The sequence below is a fragment of the Protopterus annectens genome, chromosome 2.part2 (genome assembly GCF_019279795.1).
Source record: "Protopterus annectens isolate FY-2018-M chromosome 2.part2, PAN1.0, whole genome shotgun sequence".
Classification (NCBI taxonomy): domain Eukaryota; kingdom Metazoa; phylum Chordata; order Ceratodontiformes; family Protopteridae; genus Protopterus; species Protopterus annectens.
In genome coordinates, this window is record NC_056730.1 from 548,121,590 (window position 1) to 548,139,730 (window position 18,141).

The 18,141-nt window shown below is 38.4% G+C and overlaps 1 protein-coding gene across 3 annotated transcripts in view; it reads left to right on the top strand.

The window, feature by feature from the left end:
• Window positions 1-18,141, top strand: part of MOGS (mannosyl-oligosaccharide glucosidase) — a 764,380-nt gene that overhangs the window by 391,737 nt on the left and 354,502 nt on the right. For all 3 annotated transcript variants that reach the window (XM_044064011.1, XM_044064012.1, XR_006363848.1), the window contains exon 3: window positions 16,420-16,637. In XM_044064011.1, the coding sequence (XP_043919946.1) occupies window positions 16,420-16,637 (218 nt within the window). The remainder of the gene's footprint in view (window positions 1-16,419; window positions 16,638-18,141) is intronic.

Sequence of the window (18,141 nt, forward strand, 5' to 3'; positions counted from 1 at the left end):
CACTTCCAAGCAAAAATCCTAAATCTTCCAGACTTTGTTGCAAACATCCTCCCATTGTTTCTTTGTGAATAGCTTATCCGGTCGCTCTTCCCAACCCTTTCTAACCTCCTCTGATTTTTATACTTACTCCTGCAGTATTTTATTTGCCTTACTAATTTAACAGCATCTTCTGTTCTAGATTCTACAAAAAATGTCTCCCAGTGCTGGTCTTTCACCTAGGACCCCTATTCCTTTCTATTTGCCTATACTCTGATATTAATCACTGATAGGGAAGACCATTTCTAGACAGCAGTCCAAATGTTTTCGTGGCCTCTTTCCATTCTGTTACCATTCCCTCTCTAATTATTCATTCTCAATACCATGGTTTCTTTGCCAGTTTTCTACAGTAAATTCCATCCCCCTCTTGCCTATTCTCTGTACCCTAACTGTAGTCATCCCTATGGGGAAAATCTCCTTTTTCCATTCCTGTGTTGGCGTAGTTCTTAAAATACTTTCTGCTACTTTATGAATGTAATATTCTGTATGATTATTGTTATTCTCCCTAACAATCTACATCCAGAGTCCCAGTCTGTCTATATGCCTTGAGCTTTCCCCTTGTTTCTTCATAATCTCTTTCCACTTTCATGGCCCCGAATTCTTGCACGCTGCCTCCCCTGTCCAGTGTCCCTGAATGCTGATACGGTGGTAGATAATTGTGTAACAGGACTCAGTAGTTAGGAGATCGGAAGGTGTCAGAAAAGAATACAATTATTTCATAAGGTATAGGTTTGACCTTCCCTCATTTAAGTTTGCTGGTTCAGCTTCTTTGAAGTGTAGCTCTTAAACAATGCCTTGCTTAGTAGCCAATGTTTTCCTCGCAGGATCTCAGTGCTTAAGGATGTCATTTAATGGAACCATATTTGGTCATCCATAAGGACTACATGTCTCTTAGAAATAATCCATGTTTTTTGAAGGTAGTACCAGAATTTACCTGTAAACCCTTAGTTTATCTACCTGTGCTGTTTATGGGGGAGAATTTTTGATGGTGGAGGAAGTGAATATCACACGTTGGATGTTCATGGAACTACTGTGTTTTAAGTGCCAACTCAGTTGCCTATAGGGATTGAGTCATGAGAGTTACCTATAAAACTGGGGTTTCATTAGCAAACTTGATGCCTGTGGACTTGGCCAGAGGGATAGGTGAAGCAGGTCATAGGTATTTACTAGGCTAAGCCTAGCCATGCATCTCAAATCTCTGACAAGTTCTGGTACCCTTGAGTGTAAGCAGAGGTTTGGGAGATGAAACATTTACATGCAGGGGCCAAGGAGATGAACCATTTGCAGGTTGTCTGTGTGCATTAGAGAGACAGGTGCCAAACCAGGGATGAAGTTCCTGTTCCCCATCCAGTTGTTCAAATTGCATTTGAATTGGGTTAGAGAGGAACTCTGCTTCACATGGATGGGGAGCCTATTCCATAGATGGGGTAGTCTCTGGGATACCTACCCATCTCTCCAGCAGGTCCTATTTATATCACAGGCAAAGTTTAAGTCTTTAGAACAAGTAATTCTGGTGCTGTTTGTTTTGTGGATATGCAGGAGGTCCATCACAGTGGGGTCTGACAATGTCCTATATGCCAGGCACAGATCTCCCCTCAAAAGCCTGTAGGAGACAGAATACAGGGCTAGGGCTTTGAGGCGGTCTGCATAGGACATGTTACTTATACCCTGTATTCTTTTAGTGAGGAACCTCTGTGGACATTCTAGTTGTTGGATATACTTGGTTAGGTACATACCAAAGGAGGCATTGTACTCCATGATAGGTCTGATGAATGCCAAATACAGTGGAACAATGTCTTCCTTCGACTTGGGTGCCATACCTTTGTTTATAAGTTATGCAACATGGATTGCATCGACCTTATCCCATGGGTAGAAGTGAGGTTTACAGCCAGGGACTAGAATTTACTGGTGGAGACCAGTTAAACCGGTCCATAGGCATGCACTTATTTAAAGCAGTTTAAGAGCTGGGCAGGACAGTGGGTTGGGCATGCAAAAAAAAAAAAAGAAAGAAACTTTGCAGCTGTCAGGCTGGTGCCATACCAGGCTACCCTGACCTCTTGTCTGCACACTATCCCCCACAACGTACATTGGGGATTTCCCTATTCTATCACCCTGGTCTGATGGGGTAAGCTGGACATATCTTGGAGGATGGAACAAATGATTGATAAAGGACTCTGGAAAGGCAGACAGTTGTGGGGGGAGGAAATCTTACCCAAGGACTGCATGCATTCAGAAAGGTGGAATACCTGTGCTCCAGGGAGGGGAGATTGAGTGGCAGCTGCTAAGCAAGTCCATTCCATCTGGACTGCTAGCTATATTGTGTTGTGCCATTAGGCAATCAAATGTATACTGTAAACTTTAGTTGTCAAAGGCCACTCCACCAGGAGTATAGCTGCTTTGACCACTAACCTAAACATGTCTCCACTGTGAACATCTTTGCATTTACTACGTGGTCATTGGCTCACACCTTCATTATACTCTACTGCCTGGCCCATGACTTCAGAATTTATATGTCCTTTGGTACTTTGGTGTTACATTATTTGGCCTTATGAGATATTGCCTTTTGGTTTTCTCCAGCTCTGTCTCTCCAGGCTAATTTTAGCACTCTTGAATCTTCTGAACAGTAAACCACAAAAGAAAATTCCTAATAGTATGTGTAATGAATGTACTTAGCATATCAATTGATCTGTGAGGTAGTCCCCGTCAGTGATTTTTACTATACTCTTTCCTCCCCCCATGTTAAATAGTCCCTCCATCTACTGGCTGTAATTCCATGTAAGATAGGAAGTACATATCTTACTGGTCTTCCTAATTGATAGCCTAGATGTCTATGAACCTGTTACCAAACAATTAATTCAAAAATGAATAAACCGAACAGTTTTACTTGGTGAAGGGTAGATCCTGGCCAGTTAATCTGGTAAATGTCTTTAAAAGGATTACGGAGACTGTAGATATGACCATGCAGTACACGTGCCATATCTTGACCTGGTCAAGACCTTCACCAGCATTCCACATGCTGGTATCATAAAAAAACTAAATGCTTTAAAATCAACCCATAAGCTGTAAGATGGATAACAAACTGGTTGAAAGATGGAGCCCACACAGTGTGAGTTGCAGGTGCCACATCAGATCATATGAAAGTGACCAGCAGTGTCTCAAGATATCTCTGTCCCACCTTGCCATTAGAGACCCAATTGCCCTGCACGTCCTGTTTCTCCATGAGTCCAACATCTCATCAGCACTAGTAACAGAGACCTAAATCTTCACCTTCAGAAAAATAGTATTGAGGGACAGGTTTATAACTCAGCACCTTCCAAACCCCAGGGATAAACTTCCCTGGCATGTTAAGCAGAGTGACTCACTATCTTCCTTTTAACATAAACTAGATGACTGCGTGGGTATCCACCTTTACACTGGGATTGACTGGTATGGGCTTCCTGGAGAAAGGAATTGGGGCCAGGAAGAAGGTACTGGCAAGGTGGCCTTGGAATGTGCGTGTGTGTGTGTGTGTGTGTGTGTGTGTGTGTGTGTGTGTGTGTGTGTGTGTGTGCGCGCGCCGCATGTGTGTGTGTGTGTCCGCAAGCTTGCATGCACACAAGTACATGGGTTCATTCATTGGATTGAACACTCACCTCATCATATGTGTTCAACATTGTATCAAAAATGCTGCACAGTCTATTAAAGGTCTGGTGTGCATATAGTGCAAGATTGTAGTATAGTGTTTTTACAGTAAGAGAACTGGGATAGTGTGTCTAGAGGTGGTAGTTAGTGGCTTGTCTGTCTCAGTTGAAAAACTCATAAAAAGTGCAAATGTAATTGTTATATTGGCCAGAGCGCTTAGAAGCAACTTGCTTGTGTTTTAAATGCCTGTATAAATTTGGCATGCTTGTGCACAACTGCCCATTATGCAGTGGTGGTTAGTTGTGCTCTGTTTAGATGAAAACACATAGAAACCAAATTTTCCCTATAAAATGACCTCTGAAACTTTGCCAGTAACTTGGTGAGTATTGAGCAAGTAGTTTGTGCATTAAGTAACACACAGCAGTTAGTTTGCATGTTGCTGAGCACTGACTCTCGAGTTTAGTATTATATAGCCTAATCTAATCTAGCCTGTAGCCCCAGAAACACCCTTAGTCAGTTCACTGTTAACCCTTTGTGCACCACACCATTGTAGCCCAGCCAGTAAAGAATCTGACACCATTGTACTTTCCCAGTTTCTCTGCCGACAGTTTGGTGGATATGGGTATAATGAGACAATGTAACAACTGTCTTATGTTCATGACAACCATTTAATCCTCTTAGAAACAAAACAGTGTGTGATAGATGTATATACACAATGTCTGTGGAGGCAAAACTCGCGTACAAACACTCGTAATAACAATCTGGTTGTCAGAAGTACACAGGCCACACCTACCACACATGTACGCATCCCACACATATATCTACTTATGCTAAGAAATTTAAATGCAGTCTTTCCAAACCTCAAAGACCTCCCAGACATTCCAGCTGCAGAAGTTATCTTCCTCAAACCCAAAAACAATCAACAGAAATGATCCCTAACACTGCACATACACCCACACCCAGTGGAGTCTCAGCTTTCAAGCCCATAAGACAAGAAAATACACTACCCAGGATTTAGTCATAGGGGACTCCATTGTACAACATGCTGGTTCCCCAGTCATTAGACTGAACAAGGAGAAAGTAATGTTTAGTTGCCTATCTGGCCAGGATCTGCCAAGTTACATATACAGTCAAGTCGTTGCACCACAGGTACCAGTATGATTCAGTCATAGTTCATGTAAGTGTAAATGACCTGAGGCACCCCCCCCCCCAAGACTGTATGAAGAGAGACATTATGGAGCTCTTGGACTATGTGCCACTGAAAGGTACTGTACGTGCCTAGCAATGAGCATCATTCTACCTTCACCAAGAATGATTCTACAGAATGAACAGATTGACTTTAATAATTGGGTTAGTTTTTCATGTCATTCTAGGGGTTACAGTATTTGTCAGCATGGGAGGACATGGTTAACAAACTATCTTGGTTTACCAAGGATGGTCTGCACCTGTCTCTTCTAGGCTTCTGAATATTGGCTAAAACATTGTTATCCCCATAGAGCCATTTTTAGGCAATGCCAACTTGATAAACCTTCCAACATAGATTTCCTTGAGTAGATTTTTTCTAACAGTGTTACTGCTAAATGCCAGGAGTGTAAACAAGAAGCTACACTCCCTTCAGGCTCTCCGTACCTTGGAGAATGCAGACATCTGTGCATTTACTGAGACATGGTTTGAAGCCGCAGAGACTACCTTGGCAGAAAAACGCTTCAGTGCCTTCCACACATTTAGACCCGCAACTGCACAGATGGGGACTAAAGGTGAAGGTGTCTCGAATTACAGCCTAGTATTCCCTAACATTTGAACCCCTTTCTCTCTATAGGACCTTTACTTTTCTACATCTGGATATCACTAGACCATGATTTTTATCCACTTACCATTACCATATCACACTAAGTAACTATTTATTTCTACACCTTTAGCTATTTCCATCCTACTCCACACTAACAAACTTTATTTATTTCTACATCCTTATCTATTCCCATCCTACTCCACGACTCTTCTAAGCATGTACTTGCTTTTAATACTCTCAACCTCTGCCTGACCCTCACTCTTTACATAAATCACACTGGAAGGAGAAGAAGAAGAAGACAAGAGAGAAAAAACGTAGTACTTTTTGTACTATTTTACTACTCATTACAATGTATAATGTGTGCATCATCTACTTCTTTTTTCATCTTTTCCCGGTTAGGGGTCGCCACAGCGGATCATCTCTCCGCTCATGATTGGCATTGGAGTTTTACAGTGTCAAGTTGCCAGCCCGGCACCCAACCTTCCACAGAAGGCGCACACACACACACTCTCACACCTAAGGCCAATTTTGTGTGCCCAATCCACATACTGTATGTCTTTGGGATGTGGGAGGAAACCGGAGCACCCGGAGGAAACCCACGTGACTACAGGGAGGACATGCAGACTCTGCACAGAAGGCACCCCAGCCAAGAATCGAACCAGCGAACCTCTTGCTGTGAGGCAGCAACGCTAACCGCTGCACCACCATGGCCACGCAATGTGTGCATCATCTACTCATTACATATTTAATTTGTGCATCATTACTGATTTCATGTATGCGTCATAATTTGTTATTGTCTTTTCATGTACAGTGACTTAACTTTCGTGTACCTTTTGGAGCTTTTCTCCCCGGGCCTCCCCTGAAAATGGGTTCTAGACTCAGTCAGACTTACCTGGTAAAAAAATGTTAAATAAAATAAATAGACCTTTCCCTGTTGTGTGATCACAGGGTTGTTGTATATGAAGTAGCAAGAGTTACGGGAGTGTGTGTGGGGAGGGGTGGGGTTTGCCCCATTGTAAAAAACTGTTTGGTGTTTTTGTGATTGTGGTGGTGTGTGTGTGTTCTGATATGAGTTTTTTTTTGTGGTGTATGTGCACTTGTATGAGAGAGAGAAAATAGTTTTTGTTTTTTGTTTGCAGTTTGTATGTTTTGAGTCTTAAAAGATTATGTGAATATATAGGCATGCCTGGTGGAGTGTGATGGGTTGTGTGTGTGTATATGTGTGCGCTGATTGGTAGATATAGGTACTATACACACAGTTCTGTTTTGATGAGTGGCACCACTGTGAGTGCCAGCAAAAAATGAACCAACCCATGATTTGGGATGAAAAAGAGAAAAAAAATAGCCAACCTGTAGACATAAAGAGAAGAAAGTCCAGCAATCACCCATTGAGGACTCCCTAACAAATCAGCTGATGTGTTGCACAGCGCAGAAATATCTGTTTTCCCATGAGACTTGGACTTTAAAATATGGATTTTTATTCTCTTTTCTTAAGTTAGGCATATACTAATTTAATGTGATCTGTAAAGTAGTTTTGTACTCTTGTATTTATTTTATTAATACTGTTTGATGTGGTATCTATTTTGAGTAGTGTATGATAGGTCTCAGTCCATTATAACAAAGGTGTTAGTGTTTGAAAACTTGATTATTTTTCTTTTATGTTTTGTTTGTGTATTTAGTAATGCACTAGCCATCGTCATTGAATGTACTGGGCAGGATACAGAAAGACTTATTGTGAGTGACCAACTCCTCAAGGTAACCTTTTCTGATTCAAAGACTGGTCCACCTCAGTGATTTTCCATAATCTAAAGAATCAGTGCAGTGGATAGTCCCACCAGCCATGCTGTAAGATAGTGAAGAAATATGGGGAGCAGCTAATGCTAATTAGCCAACTACTGTCCCCTGGAAATGCCTTCCGTAATCCATTTATGCTGCTGAGCAATTCAGACAATTGCTCAGCCATGTAAATTAATGTGGCCAGCCTTGAAAATTAACTCAGCCAAAAGACTACAGTTGCCTATTAAAGTCAGTGGGAAAAGCCACATCACAGGTAAGTTTAATGAAGTTCAGCAGAGAGGTGGGAGGGGGTCCTGTCTGCAGGGGCATTAATGTATTAGGATGACTTGATTGTGGGTGTGTGTGCATGAATGTCTGAACGTCTGTTGGGGAGTACCTGTCACCGCTCTCAACGCCCTTGCCGAAAACCTCCAAACAAAGCCAAAAGTAATAGAGGTAGAAAAGTGAATATGAGGGAAATGTTTTAAATGTTACTCTGAGTCATTTAAAAAAATTAATAGAACAGCAGTGCTTGGATCAGCATGCACTTTCTGAACAATCAGTTAACCGAGACTCAAGCAACCAAAAAAAAAATCGAAGAAATGTGGTATAGTTTTCATGTGTTGCACTTTCTGCCCTCCCCCCCGCAAAAATATACCTTATGTTTCTGTAGTTTTAGAGTTTTAAAAAGGAAGATAGTCCTCTCTCCCCAACCTAAGAACAAGTCAAACCAAACAAATAGTATAGGATTCAGTACTAGTCAGGCCTATTTTTAATAGTAACTCTCAGGCAACCAGAAACTACAGTTATCCAGCATCTACCAATCCTATGGGTGCAGGTTAACTGAGAGTTTACTGTAACTGTAAACCAGTGTGATATAATGGAAAATGTTGCAAAGGACAGAGACCATATATTAGGCAACATCATGTTCATTCAGCAGCCTTCTGGACAGTTGAACAGTGCTTTAGCCAAAGCAGTGTATGGGCTGCCAAAGAACACAACCACTGCAAGGTGTTTTAGCACCAGCAGTATAAAACAGTGATTCAAAAACTTGTAGATTAGCCGATAGCTTTAGTCACAGTGAAGAAGACCTCACGATCTGTGAATTTGCTTTTTCCACTGTCACATAAATTGACAGTCCTGCTCCTTGTTTTCAAGATCTTTTTTTCTAGATACCTTTTGCCGTTAACAGTAACATTCATATGCTTACCTAGACACCCAAAATTCCATGATGCATCTAAACTTTCAGTGAAGATACTACACAAAATAGGAATGAACAATAATCTTTTTGAAGTACCTCTTGTCAAGTCGGTTGATGTACAAATTATTTGCTTAATGTAATTTTACTTTTCTAGTGTCACAGGCACGCATTCGTTCATAGATCATTGCACTGTTTGAATCCGTTAGTGTTTAATTTCATCTTTCTGTGAGAGATCCTGCTGACAACCTTGAGTATTGCAAACCTACTGGAATCGGGCATTTTCAGATAGAGTTGATTTATACCCCTCCATTCAAAAAACCACAGGTGCTGTAGTAAGCTGGAGCTGCAGTACTGAAATTAACTCTGAAAACAGCAGTTAGAAATGGTGATACACTTTTGGCCGGTATTTCGGTACTTTCTTAGGCATTCTTCTCAAGTACAAAAATATGGCTTCTGGCGGAATTTTCCTTATTCCTTGTTTGTTTACCCCTGAGGTGGCTGTATCAAGTACATCTGACAATGCTAATCAAAGAAAACCCATGACTCATTAACATTACTTGGTCCTCCCTTTCCTTTGGCCCATTCTTTGCTTGTTGTATCCCAGGCATCCTCAAACCCATCTGTTGACTTCGGTTCCATGACTGCCTCAGACATTGCAAGGTCTTACCACCAGTATATGCTTAAGTCTGTCTTGAGCAGCCCTGTTTCATTTGCGAGCTGGGCTTACCTTACCTCTTCATTCATTTATAGCTGTATCCTCTCAGATGCCTTTAATTTAACAATGAAGTTCTAAAAAAGATCATTCCCTTCCCTTTCTTGTTTATTATCTTTCTAGTATGTACAGGAGCTGCAGTTTAAGTCATTCCTTGTATAAGCTCTTCCATTACCTTCACCGTTTTTGTTTTTATGCTGCATTCCACCCACATAGTTTACCTTTGTCTATGTGGCCTCCAGAGCTGGATATAGTACTCCAAATGTAGCTTTGTTAGTACTCTGTGCATTGTAGTGTTGACCTGCACATATCTGGATTGTGCTGTGCAACCTAACATCCTGCTCTGTTTCCTGTTGCTGTTTCAGTCGTTGTAACATGTTTCATGTTAAGATGATTATTTATTTTTTTATTAATTTATTTATTTTATTAATTTTTTAACTAGTTAAGCATAGTAGGATGATTTCATCCTCACTTTCATGGGTGTCTCAGGAGCACAGTGTAGTTAAGTGACCTTTTCAAACTTGCATAGTTTGCAAGAACAGGTTGAGGGAATCAAACCCAGGAGTACAGGGCAAAGGATGCTAGCAGATGATAGCCTTAAACCACTTTGCTGTGCTGCCATTCAAATGACCTCTTAGACATTGATGTGCATGTCATTATTTTCTGTCATGAAATGTGTACTTGTGTCTTAAATGAGTTTGTATGTGTTTTCCTAAACTAAGGCAATATGCTGTGGGTACCAGTCAGGCTAATGCTATTCACATTTGAAAAGGTAGCTGAATGTGCTGTATATTGTGAACGGCATTGTGACAGGCAAGGACTCTTCTAGGAAAAGAATGCAACTCTGTACTGACAGAATTGCTTTTCAAAATGTTCATGCTAAGAAAGGATACAACATGTTCAGTATTCTGCTTAGTAAAAAAACTGTGAGACAAGAGTAAATAAAAACCACTATGTGAAAAAAATCATGGATTCTACCTGCCTGGCAACAGAAGCATATGAAAAGGACTTCAGACACTCCTTTTTAGAAAGAAAGTGATAATGCCTTGTTTTTTAATAGTTGTTTCAGCATTAGCTTGGCAACTGCAGGTGTTTTAGGTTAGTGTCAAAGCTAGCAGAATTAGATCCTTAGTAGGCTGTGCCTTAGTTAGAATATGTATTACTTCAGGTTCCTGCTTGTAACAGAGTGTGATTTTTCCATTTAGTAACAGTTTATGTACATGAATCACTTTCAGTAAAGATTTGGGAACATATCATCTGTAAGCTTCATTCAATAGGTCATCATTTTGTTTCTTTCAAACCCCAGAATTATTTTCCTTGTCTGTTTTGTTTAGGTTCATCCTGCAAAGCATGTGTATTTTATATTAATTCTTTCTACACCCAGCTAAGTGCAAGACGTTGAATGTATTTTTTAACAACAGATGTCACCCACTCTTTGAGCCACAGTGGACCTCTCTAGTGACTCATTTCTTTATCTGTGACAACAGTTAACGGCCCTAGTGTGACCAACATTGAAGATGCCCGTGATTTCCATCCCCATTACAAATAATGAAGTAGGATTGTGAACAATGCTACAACTCTTACCCTGACTTGTGTTTCTGTCTTAAGACCACATTTACACCCTTTCTGGTCAGCAGGAACGGCCTTTGGTCAACTGGTGCCCTAGGCAAAAGGTCTCCACAGCGCCCCTGGCAGCACTACCTGGTGCCCCCATCCTGGTCTACCTACAGCATCCAGATTACTGGAAATGCGCCCCTGCTAGAGCGGCACCCTAGGCGGCCGCCTAGTTGGCCTACACCTAAGGCCGGCTTGCTGGTCAGACAAACAATTTTCTTTCCATTGGGATTACAAAGCATGTTTGTGTAAATTCAGGCAGAGGATAATGAGCATGGTTACTAGCATACAAAGTTGTCTTTTGCTTGGTAACCGCAGTGGCGTTATTTTTCAGATAGTCTATGTGGTAGGTACGATCAATACTTAAATTTATCAGCCCCTTGCACCTGCTATTTCTTTTTTGTAGCACTGAGAGTGTGGGTAGTTTGAGGGGGCACTAGCTCCCATACAAATAGAATTAATTTAAAAAAATAGTCATAAGTGTCTGGGTTCTTGACAGATTCATCACATGTTGATTGTTGCCAAGTAACCATCAGTCATCCTGTCTGCCAAAGCTGTCAAAATGATGCAGCAGTGTCTAAAGTATGCAGCCAGTGTAACATTTTAACAGGTTCAGGGATGCATTACTAAGGTCCAGTTTTGTCCATTATCACCCACCACTTTGTTTCTTACTACAGTTCGACAGAAAAGTTAATTGTCAATGGTTTTACTAATCTTCACATATACTACATCCATAGGGCTGCTGTTTTTCACCTTAATTGTAAAAACTAGTCATGAAACTGGAATAAAGTCCATCTTCAGGATTTTGTATTATGAAGCTATGCTAAGTGAGTCTGTCAGTTGCTCAGAAGACACCACTGGCAACTTTTTGAACATGTTAGGAGATCCAATTTGTGGTGGTTCATTGTTACAGTAAATCATAACATATGGGGTAATTGTCCCGTGACCTTACTTTATCCAGGTACATGATAGTACTGCCCTTATCTCTATGAACTGCAGCAGTGATCCGTTGATCCTGCAGTAACATTCCATGGTTCCTTGTTGCTGCATAAGACCATCATGTAGTTGGTATGATAAAGAGTGTTTTTCAAATCTTGTTGATGTTTTCTGAATTTCACATCCTGCTTCAGTTTCAGAAATATTTCACATGGATAGTGGTTTTAACAAAAATATTGGTACTACTTTTATTGTGACATTTCGCTATAGAAGTTTTTCGCACCAGTTGTATGTGCTATTTTGTTTTCACTCAGACCACAGTTTTTGACTGTAGGACATGATTAAAGAAAACCATTTGATTCTTATTTTATATTTTATTTGTTACTGCTTCTTTTAGGATTGCTGCTTTCAAGGACTCTTTCTACAATTATCAGTGTTATTTTATAGTTTTTATTTAGTGTTTTAGTCAGCATAACATAGTTTAAAAAAGTGTTTTAACTGTTTGGCATTATTTTTTTGTTGTTACTTATTCTTCATGGGTCACTGCTTCCAGAGATTGTATCTGTGTTTACTCCTTATCTGTTGCTTTCATTTTCACAATTTTCAGATAGATATTTTTTTTCTTTAAACACAACTGGCATCGTTTTAGAAAGGGGTTCCAACGAGTTACTTTTCTTTAGGCTTGCAAGAGGAATCACTGACAGATCGTACACCTTTAGCAAGGCACAAAACTTGTACGACTCAACACAGGGTCATAAATTTGGTTCTGTAGTGGCACACTTTTCTGACCACTTCATTTCTATTAGTACAGCGACAGCACCTTTATTGGTACCTATACTGGGCTCTCTCTTTAGTGTGAGTTGTTACAAAACCAAGTGAACTGGGTCTCCTCAAATTTCATTTGCACCAAATTTTACCAGCAGAGCTTTCCCTGCAGGCATTTTGGGTGCAGGTATTCATCCTTTCTAAGTTATTGCAGTTTTTGCCTTTCTCATTGGTAATCTGTGCATTACACCTAGTACAGAATTTGAATACAATTCAGAAGGACCCAGGTTAGTACCTGTTTGTCTGCTGCTTTTGTAAGCAAGAAATGTAATACTGCAAACTATTTTGATAATCCGTAAATGTTTTAAGAGGGAATTTATTCAAATTACTTCCTTTTTGTGGAAAAAAACAAGTTGTATCATACTCCTTACCTACCCTTTTCTTATCCTGTAATGGATGCAAATTGATTGCTACCTTGTATAATGCTAATTTATTACACAACTTCTCTGTTTTGGAAGGGAAAGGAAACATTAAATTAATGCAAAATATTTTGCTGTCAGATGCTAATTCTCATTTTTAAAGGATTTATACAAATTTCCCAAGGTAAATCTTGTATTTCTTGGTAAATAAAATATTAATAAACTTAGCTCAAAGCTTCTTCCTTATTATTAAAGCTGCACAGTAGAAATCCAATGAGTTAAACGGTCTTGATTTACATAAAGATAACTAGTGCCTTGACTGTATGTCTTCTAGTTTGTGAACTACAAGGAATGTAAATTTCTGCATGGTTAAACACCCCAAACATTAACCAGTCAGAAAGTGTTCAGTCTCGACATTCTTACTAAAAAATCAGAATCACTGAGTAGGTTAAATATTTCTGAATCAAAAGTAAATGTTTTCAATATTGTATATGAAATTATGGAAATATAAAATGAGTTAGATAAGTAACTTCATATTGAATTAATTGTTGAAGTCGTATGGTTGCGAAATGTTGCAAACAAAAATAAACCAAGCCTCTTTCTGCATTATGCCTTTTGACACATTCAGATGAAACTGAGAACTTGAACACTGATATTTAAATAATCTTAACACAGTAAAGTTCTGTGTGTGAGACTGTATGTAAATAATAGTAGTGTTGACAACATTCTGGTCACTGAGCCATTTTTTTATGCCTTTTGCTTGTTTGTGAACTTTTATCTTACTAATAATCTGTCCTATGTAGTATTTATTACAAGGACATCTTAATCATAAACAGTTACATGGTCATAGCAGCCTTGGTGGGTCTTAATGGTAAATGACTGCCCATTGATATGTGTAATTTCTGTATTGATATGCAGAATAGCCTTTAACAGGGGGCAGTATCTTCTTAACTATGTAGCTTAAAATGAGAATGATATTAGAGAAGTATTAAATTCTACATCTAAGAAATATTTTTTAACTTAACTAAAGCTGAACAACAAGCTTTAAAAGAATTATGCAGTCTTAAAAACATAGATACATGAAGGCAGACAAGGGTGGAGGTCTTGTGCTAATGGAAAAGAATGAATATATTAAATATATAGAAAGAATTTTGAATAATCAAGAAGAATATTTATTTGTAATGCCAGAAGATGTGCAAGTTGGTTACAATCAAATATATATCTTGTTATATGAATATTTAATGGAAGGTTATATAAATTTAGATTTGTATAATTTTATGAAAGTTGATAATCCAGTCTTGGGTACCCTGTTTGGAATACCCAAGATTCACAAGGATTCCACTAACCCACCCTTTCGATTAATAGTTTCAGCTAGGGGATTTCCCTGTTTTTAGATACAATATTAAACCCAGTTGTTCAAAAGCTACAGTCGTGTATTAAGGACTCCTGAGATTTTTTTAAACAAGGTTAGAAATTTTAATGAAAGTTACATTTTTGATACTGAAAAGAATTTGATTTTCGCTGTTGATATTTGCTGTCTGTTCACAGGCCTACCCCAAAAAACAGGGGTGGAATATGTTAGGAACTGCTTATTTAAGATAAAGCAGTTTTCTAACAATGATATTATTTTGTATTGTAGTCTCATAGACATTATGTTGAAAAATAATTTCTTCTTGTTTAACAGCAAAATCTACAAACAAATAAGAGGGGTAGCGATAGGGTTGGCTGCTACACCACCATTTGCTGAAAGTGTTGTAGGCTAGTGGGAACATCTTGTATTAGCCCCCATATTAAATACTTATAAAGTTATATCTTACAGTAGATTTGTAGATAATGTGTTTATTATTATATAAGGGAATGCTAAAGATGCTGAAACCTTATTACATATTCTTAATGAGAAGTCAGAGTTTTTGAGATTTACTGTTGGGGATAAAGGGTCAAATGTGAATTTTTCAGATATACGTATAGTTGGAATGAAATAGAACATAAATTTGAAAGTGAAATACATAGAAAAGATAAGTTTATGAATAATTATCTTCATTTCTATTGTAAACCTTGACGATTGGATGGGAGAAAGGAAATTCACCCCAGGGATTACGTCAGTCGCCCTGCTAGACAGGGGTCCAGGAAAGTAAATAATGTGGGAAGAAATAGCCAGGGAATTGTTATGGCTAGGCTTGTATAGGCCCTAGGGCTGATAGCCTAGTACCAACCTATGAACCTATAATCATATCATCCCTGTCATATAAAGAGGAAGATACCAAGAGGCCAATTCATTAGGGGCCTCAAGGATGATGACCAGTGACATCAGGTTTGAAGAAGAAATTGAATTAATGATAACTTTGTTCACACAAAAAGGGTATGGAAGGGATGTTTTATTCATTTAGATAGAACGTTGGCTATACCAGGAGTATATAATTGCAAGAGCAAGGGAATTGTTACATTAGTGTCTGTTCAAGCTGTGAATGTTTTACATAGGGATGCCTACAAGATCCTTAGAAAAATTGAGCATCTGTGTTCTATAAACACTAAAGACATGAACATGCCTTATATAAGCACAGATTTGTAGGCAAAGAATACAAATTTTTTTTGTTTTCTATTTGAAAATAAGTGCCAAAAGATCTTAGAGGTGGAGATCACAAAAACAGAATTGAACAGAAGGAAATTATGACAACTGAAATTGGGGACCGATAAGCTACCAGGAATAAATTATTCTATTAATATTAAATGTTTTTTAAAAGAAAGAAGTCTGAAAGTTTACAATTAGGTTTTTATAGATTACTTGTTATCGATTTTAATTTAGAGGTTTTTATTTATATGTTTTAATAGTGTTGGATGTCTGATTTTGTATTTTTATAGCTAGTTTTTATTTAATTGATTCTAATTGATTGCATAATTGTTAGTATGTTTTTATTGGTGCACTTGTCTTTATAAGGAAACAAACTTCGTGTGACATTTGTTATGAAGAAGTCTGTTTTAGACGAAAGCGAAGATTTAAGGTTTGTCACGCTAATCCATTTGTCTGCTCAAGTTTTTTGTCAGCCTTGGTGGATTTTGTCGGTTTAAAATGAAATATGCCTGGATGAACCAGTCATTCCATTAAGCTTTGTGAGTTCTTATAAGCTGTGTTTGGAAAAGAAGTCACAGCACATTTCCTAAAACATGATCAGTCAGTACTTTTCTAAAGACAGCTTGCAGGAAGGAGTCATGCGTGAAGACAGAGGTTTTGTAGAAAGAAGCACAGCTCTGGGAGGGAACCTTCAGGTGTCCCTAATATCAAGAGTAGAGGGGGAGGGCATCCTTTTTCCTTAGTTAACTCTGTGTGATTCCCAGAAATTTGGAGAAGGAGCCTGCCAGCAGGGAATATGCATCTCTTCCACCCCTTCTTAAAAAGAATGTTTAAGGAATCTCGTTGAAGGTGATGGAAGTTTGCCTGTTAAGTGCTCCCAAAAGTGCAGCTAGCTGCAGTTCAGCTGATTTAGTTAGTTTATTTAAATGCCTGCATATTGACATTTGTATCTTTCTCTTCCCCCCCCCCTTTTTTTTTTAGGACTGATGTGGATGCATCAGTTTGGCATTGAAGGACAGCTACGGCACAACTGCGAACAGGGTGACGGGCTTCCCCGTTATGGCTGGCTCATGCATGATGGAGTACACTTTGGGGTGCAAGAGATAGTTGACTTTGGTTTCTCACTAACAACTGAATTTTTGAAAAGGCCGGGTGGCCTTCATGGTGGAGACTGGACATGGAGAATCACAGCAAAACAGGTAGGTTCACAATGACAACATGCTGATAAGAAGACGTTTCCATCACATAAGTTGTATACAGAGAACTATGGATTGCTGTTCACAGTCTAGTGTTTTTGTTTGTAGATTTTATTCTCTTAAGGTCAAATTCATTAATACTTGGTTACTTTTGTAAACAGTTCTGCTTACAGCAAGTCTGTATGAATCGTACCTTTAATGGATAGTTTCTGTTTATCTATTCAAATCAAGTTTACTGCTGCAAATAAGATTAAAACCAGATCAGATTTTTAAAATGATAAATGCTTTTTTAATCTACGCCACCTTATATTACTTTTAATATAAACTTAGCACTAGTCCATATTTTCAACAGTTCAAACACTGCAGTGTCTAATTTGTTACAACATACTTAACCTTTAAACTAAAGAGCATAACATTATGGATCCTCATTGATGGGCTGTATGGTTCGACTGACCTTCAGTCATTTTTTTAAACATTGCCATATTCAGGACTTGGATATGTACAACAGTCAATTCTGCCAGTTCTGTTTTGCCACTCACATAGTTTAGACGTCTGTCCTCATTGTCATTTAATCTTTACTGCTTTAACATGCCCTTTGACTTTGAGAAAATTGATGGAAGGAGGTTTCTGCTGTGTCAGTGGCACAAAAGGTAGCACATTCGGCTTTGGTGCAGAAGGCTGTGGGTTCTCTTCCTAATCCAGGTAGATCAGTTGCTGTCACTGTAGTGCAGCATAAGGGGTGCTGCACTCCTGAGTGCGCTATCCCTTGGATGAAACATTAAATCAAGGCCCCGACTGTTTGAATTTGTGGTAGCTAAAGTGAATGTAAAAGATCCCATAACACCTATTGAAAAAAGAAGGGGTAGTTTACTTATATACAAAAATAACTCTTATTTACAAAATATTTACAGATTTACAGATGTAAAAATATATAGATATACAAATCTGTTTACACATATTCATCCCTATTAGACCCACACACCTTTTTCCATAACCATCTGATTTTACTTAATATTATTGCTAAAATTAATTTACCATATAACATAATTTCATTTTTTCTATCATTCCATATAACCCATATATTTAATTTACTTCTATTCTTATAATATCCATATTTAATCATAACCGTGTTAATTTTATCCACTTCTTTTATATCTTTGAAAAAATCTTCTTTATATAGTTTTCCCATACCTTTATTACTTTTACATTTCAAAACTAGATGTCCCCTAGTTTCTTCTTCATGACAGTGTAAACATATTCTATCAATTTTCTTTTTATATAACATATTTCCTTTTACTGGCAATTTATCTTTTACTAGTCGCCACAAAAAAATCTTGGAATTTTACTTTCTGCTTACACCTTTTGCTTCTTACTTTTATAGCTTTCATTTTCTCAAGTGTCAGATTTTTCCATGGTTTTACATAATACTTTATCATTACATTCTTATACCATGCTTTCCTATTTTTCCTATATCAGTTTTTATTTTCCACAAAAATATTTTTTCTTG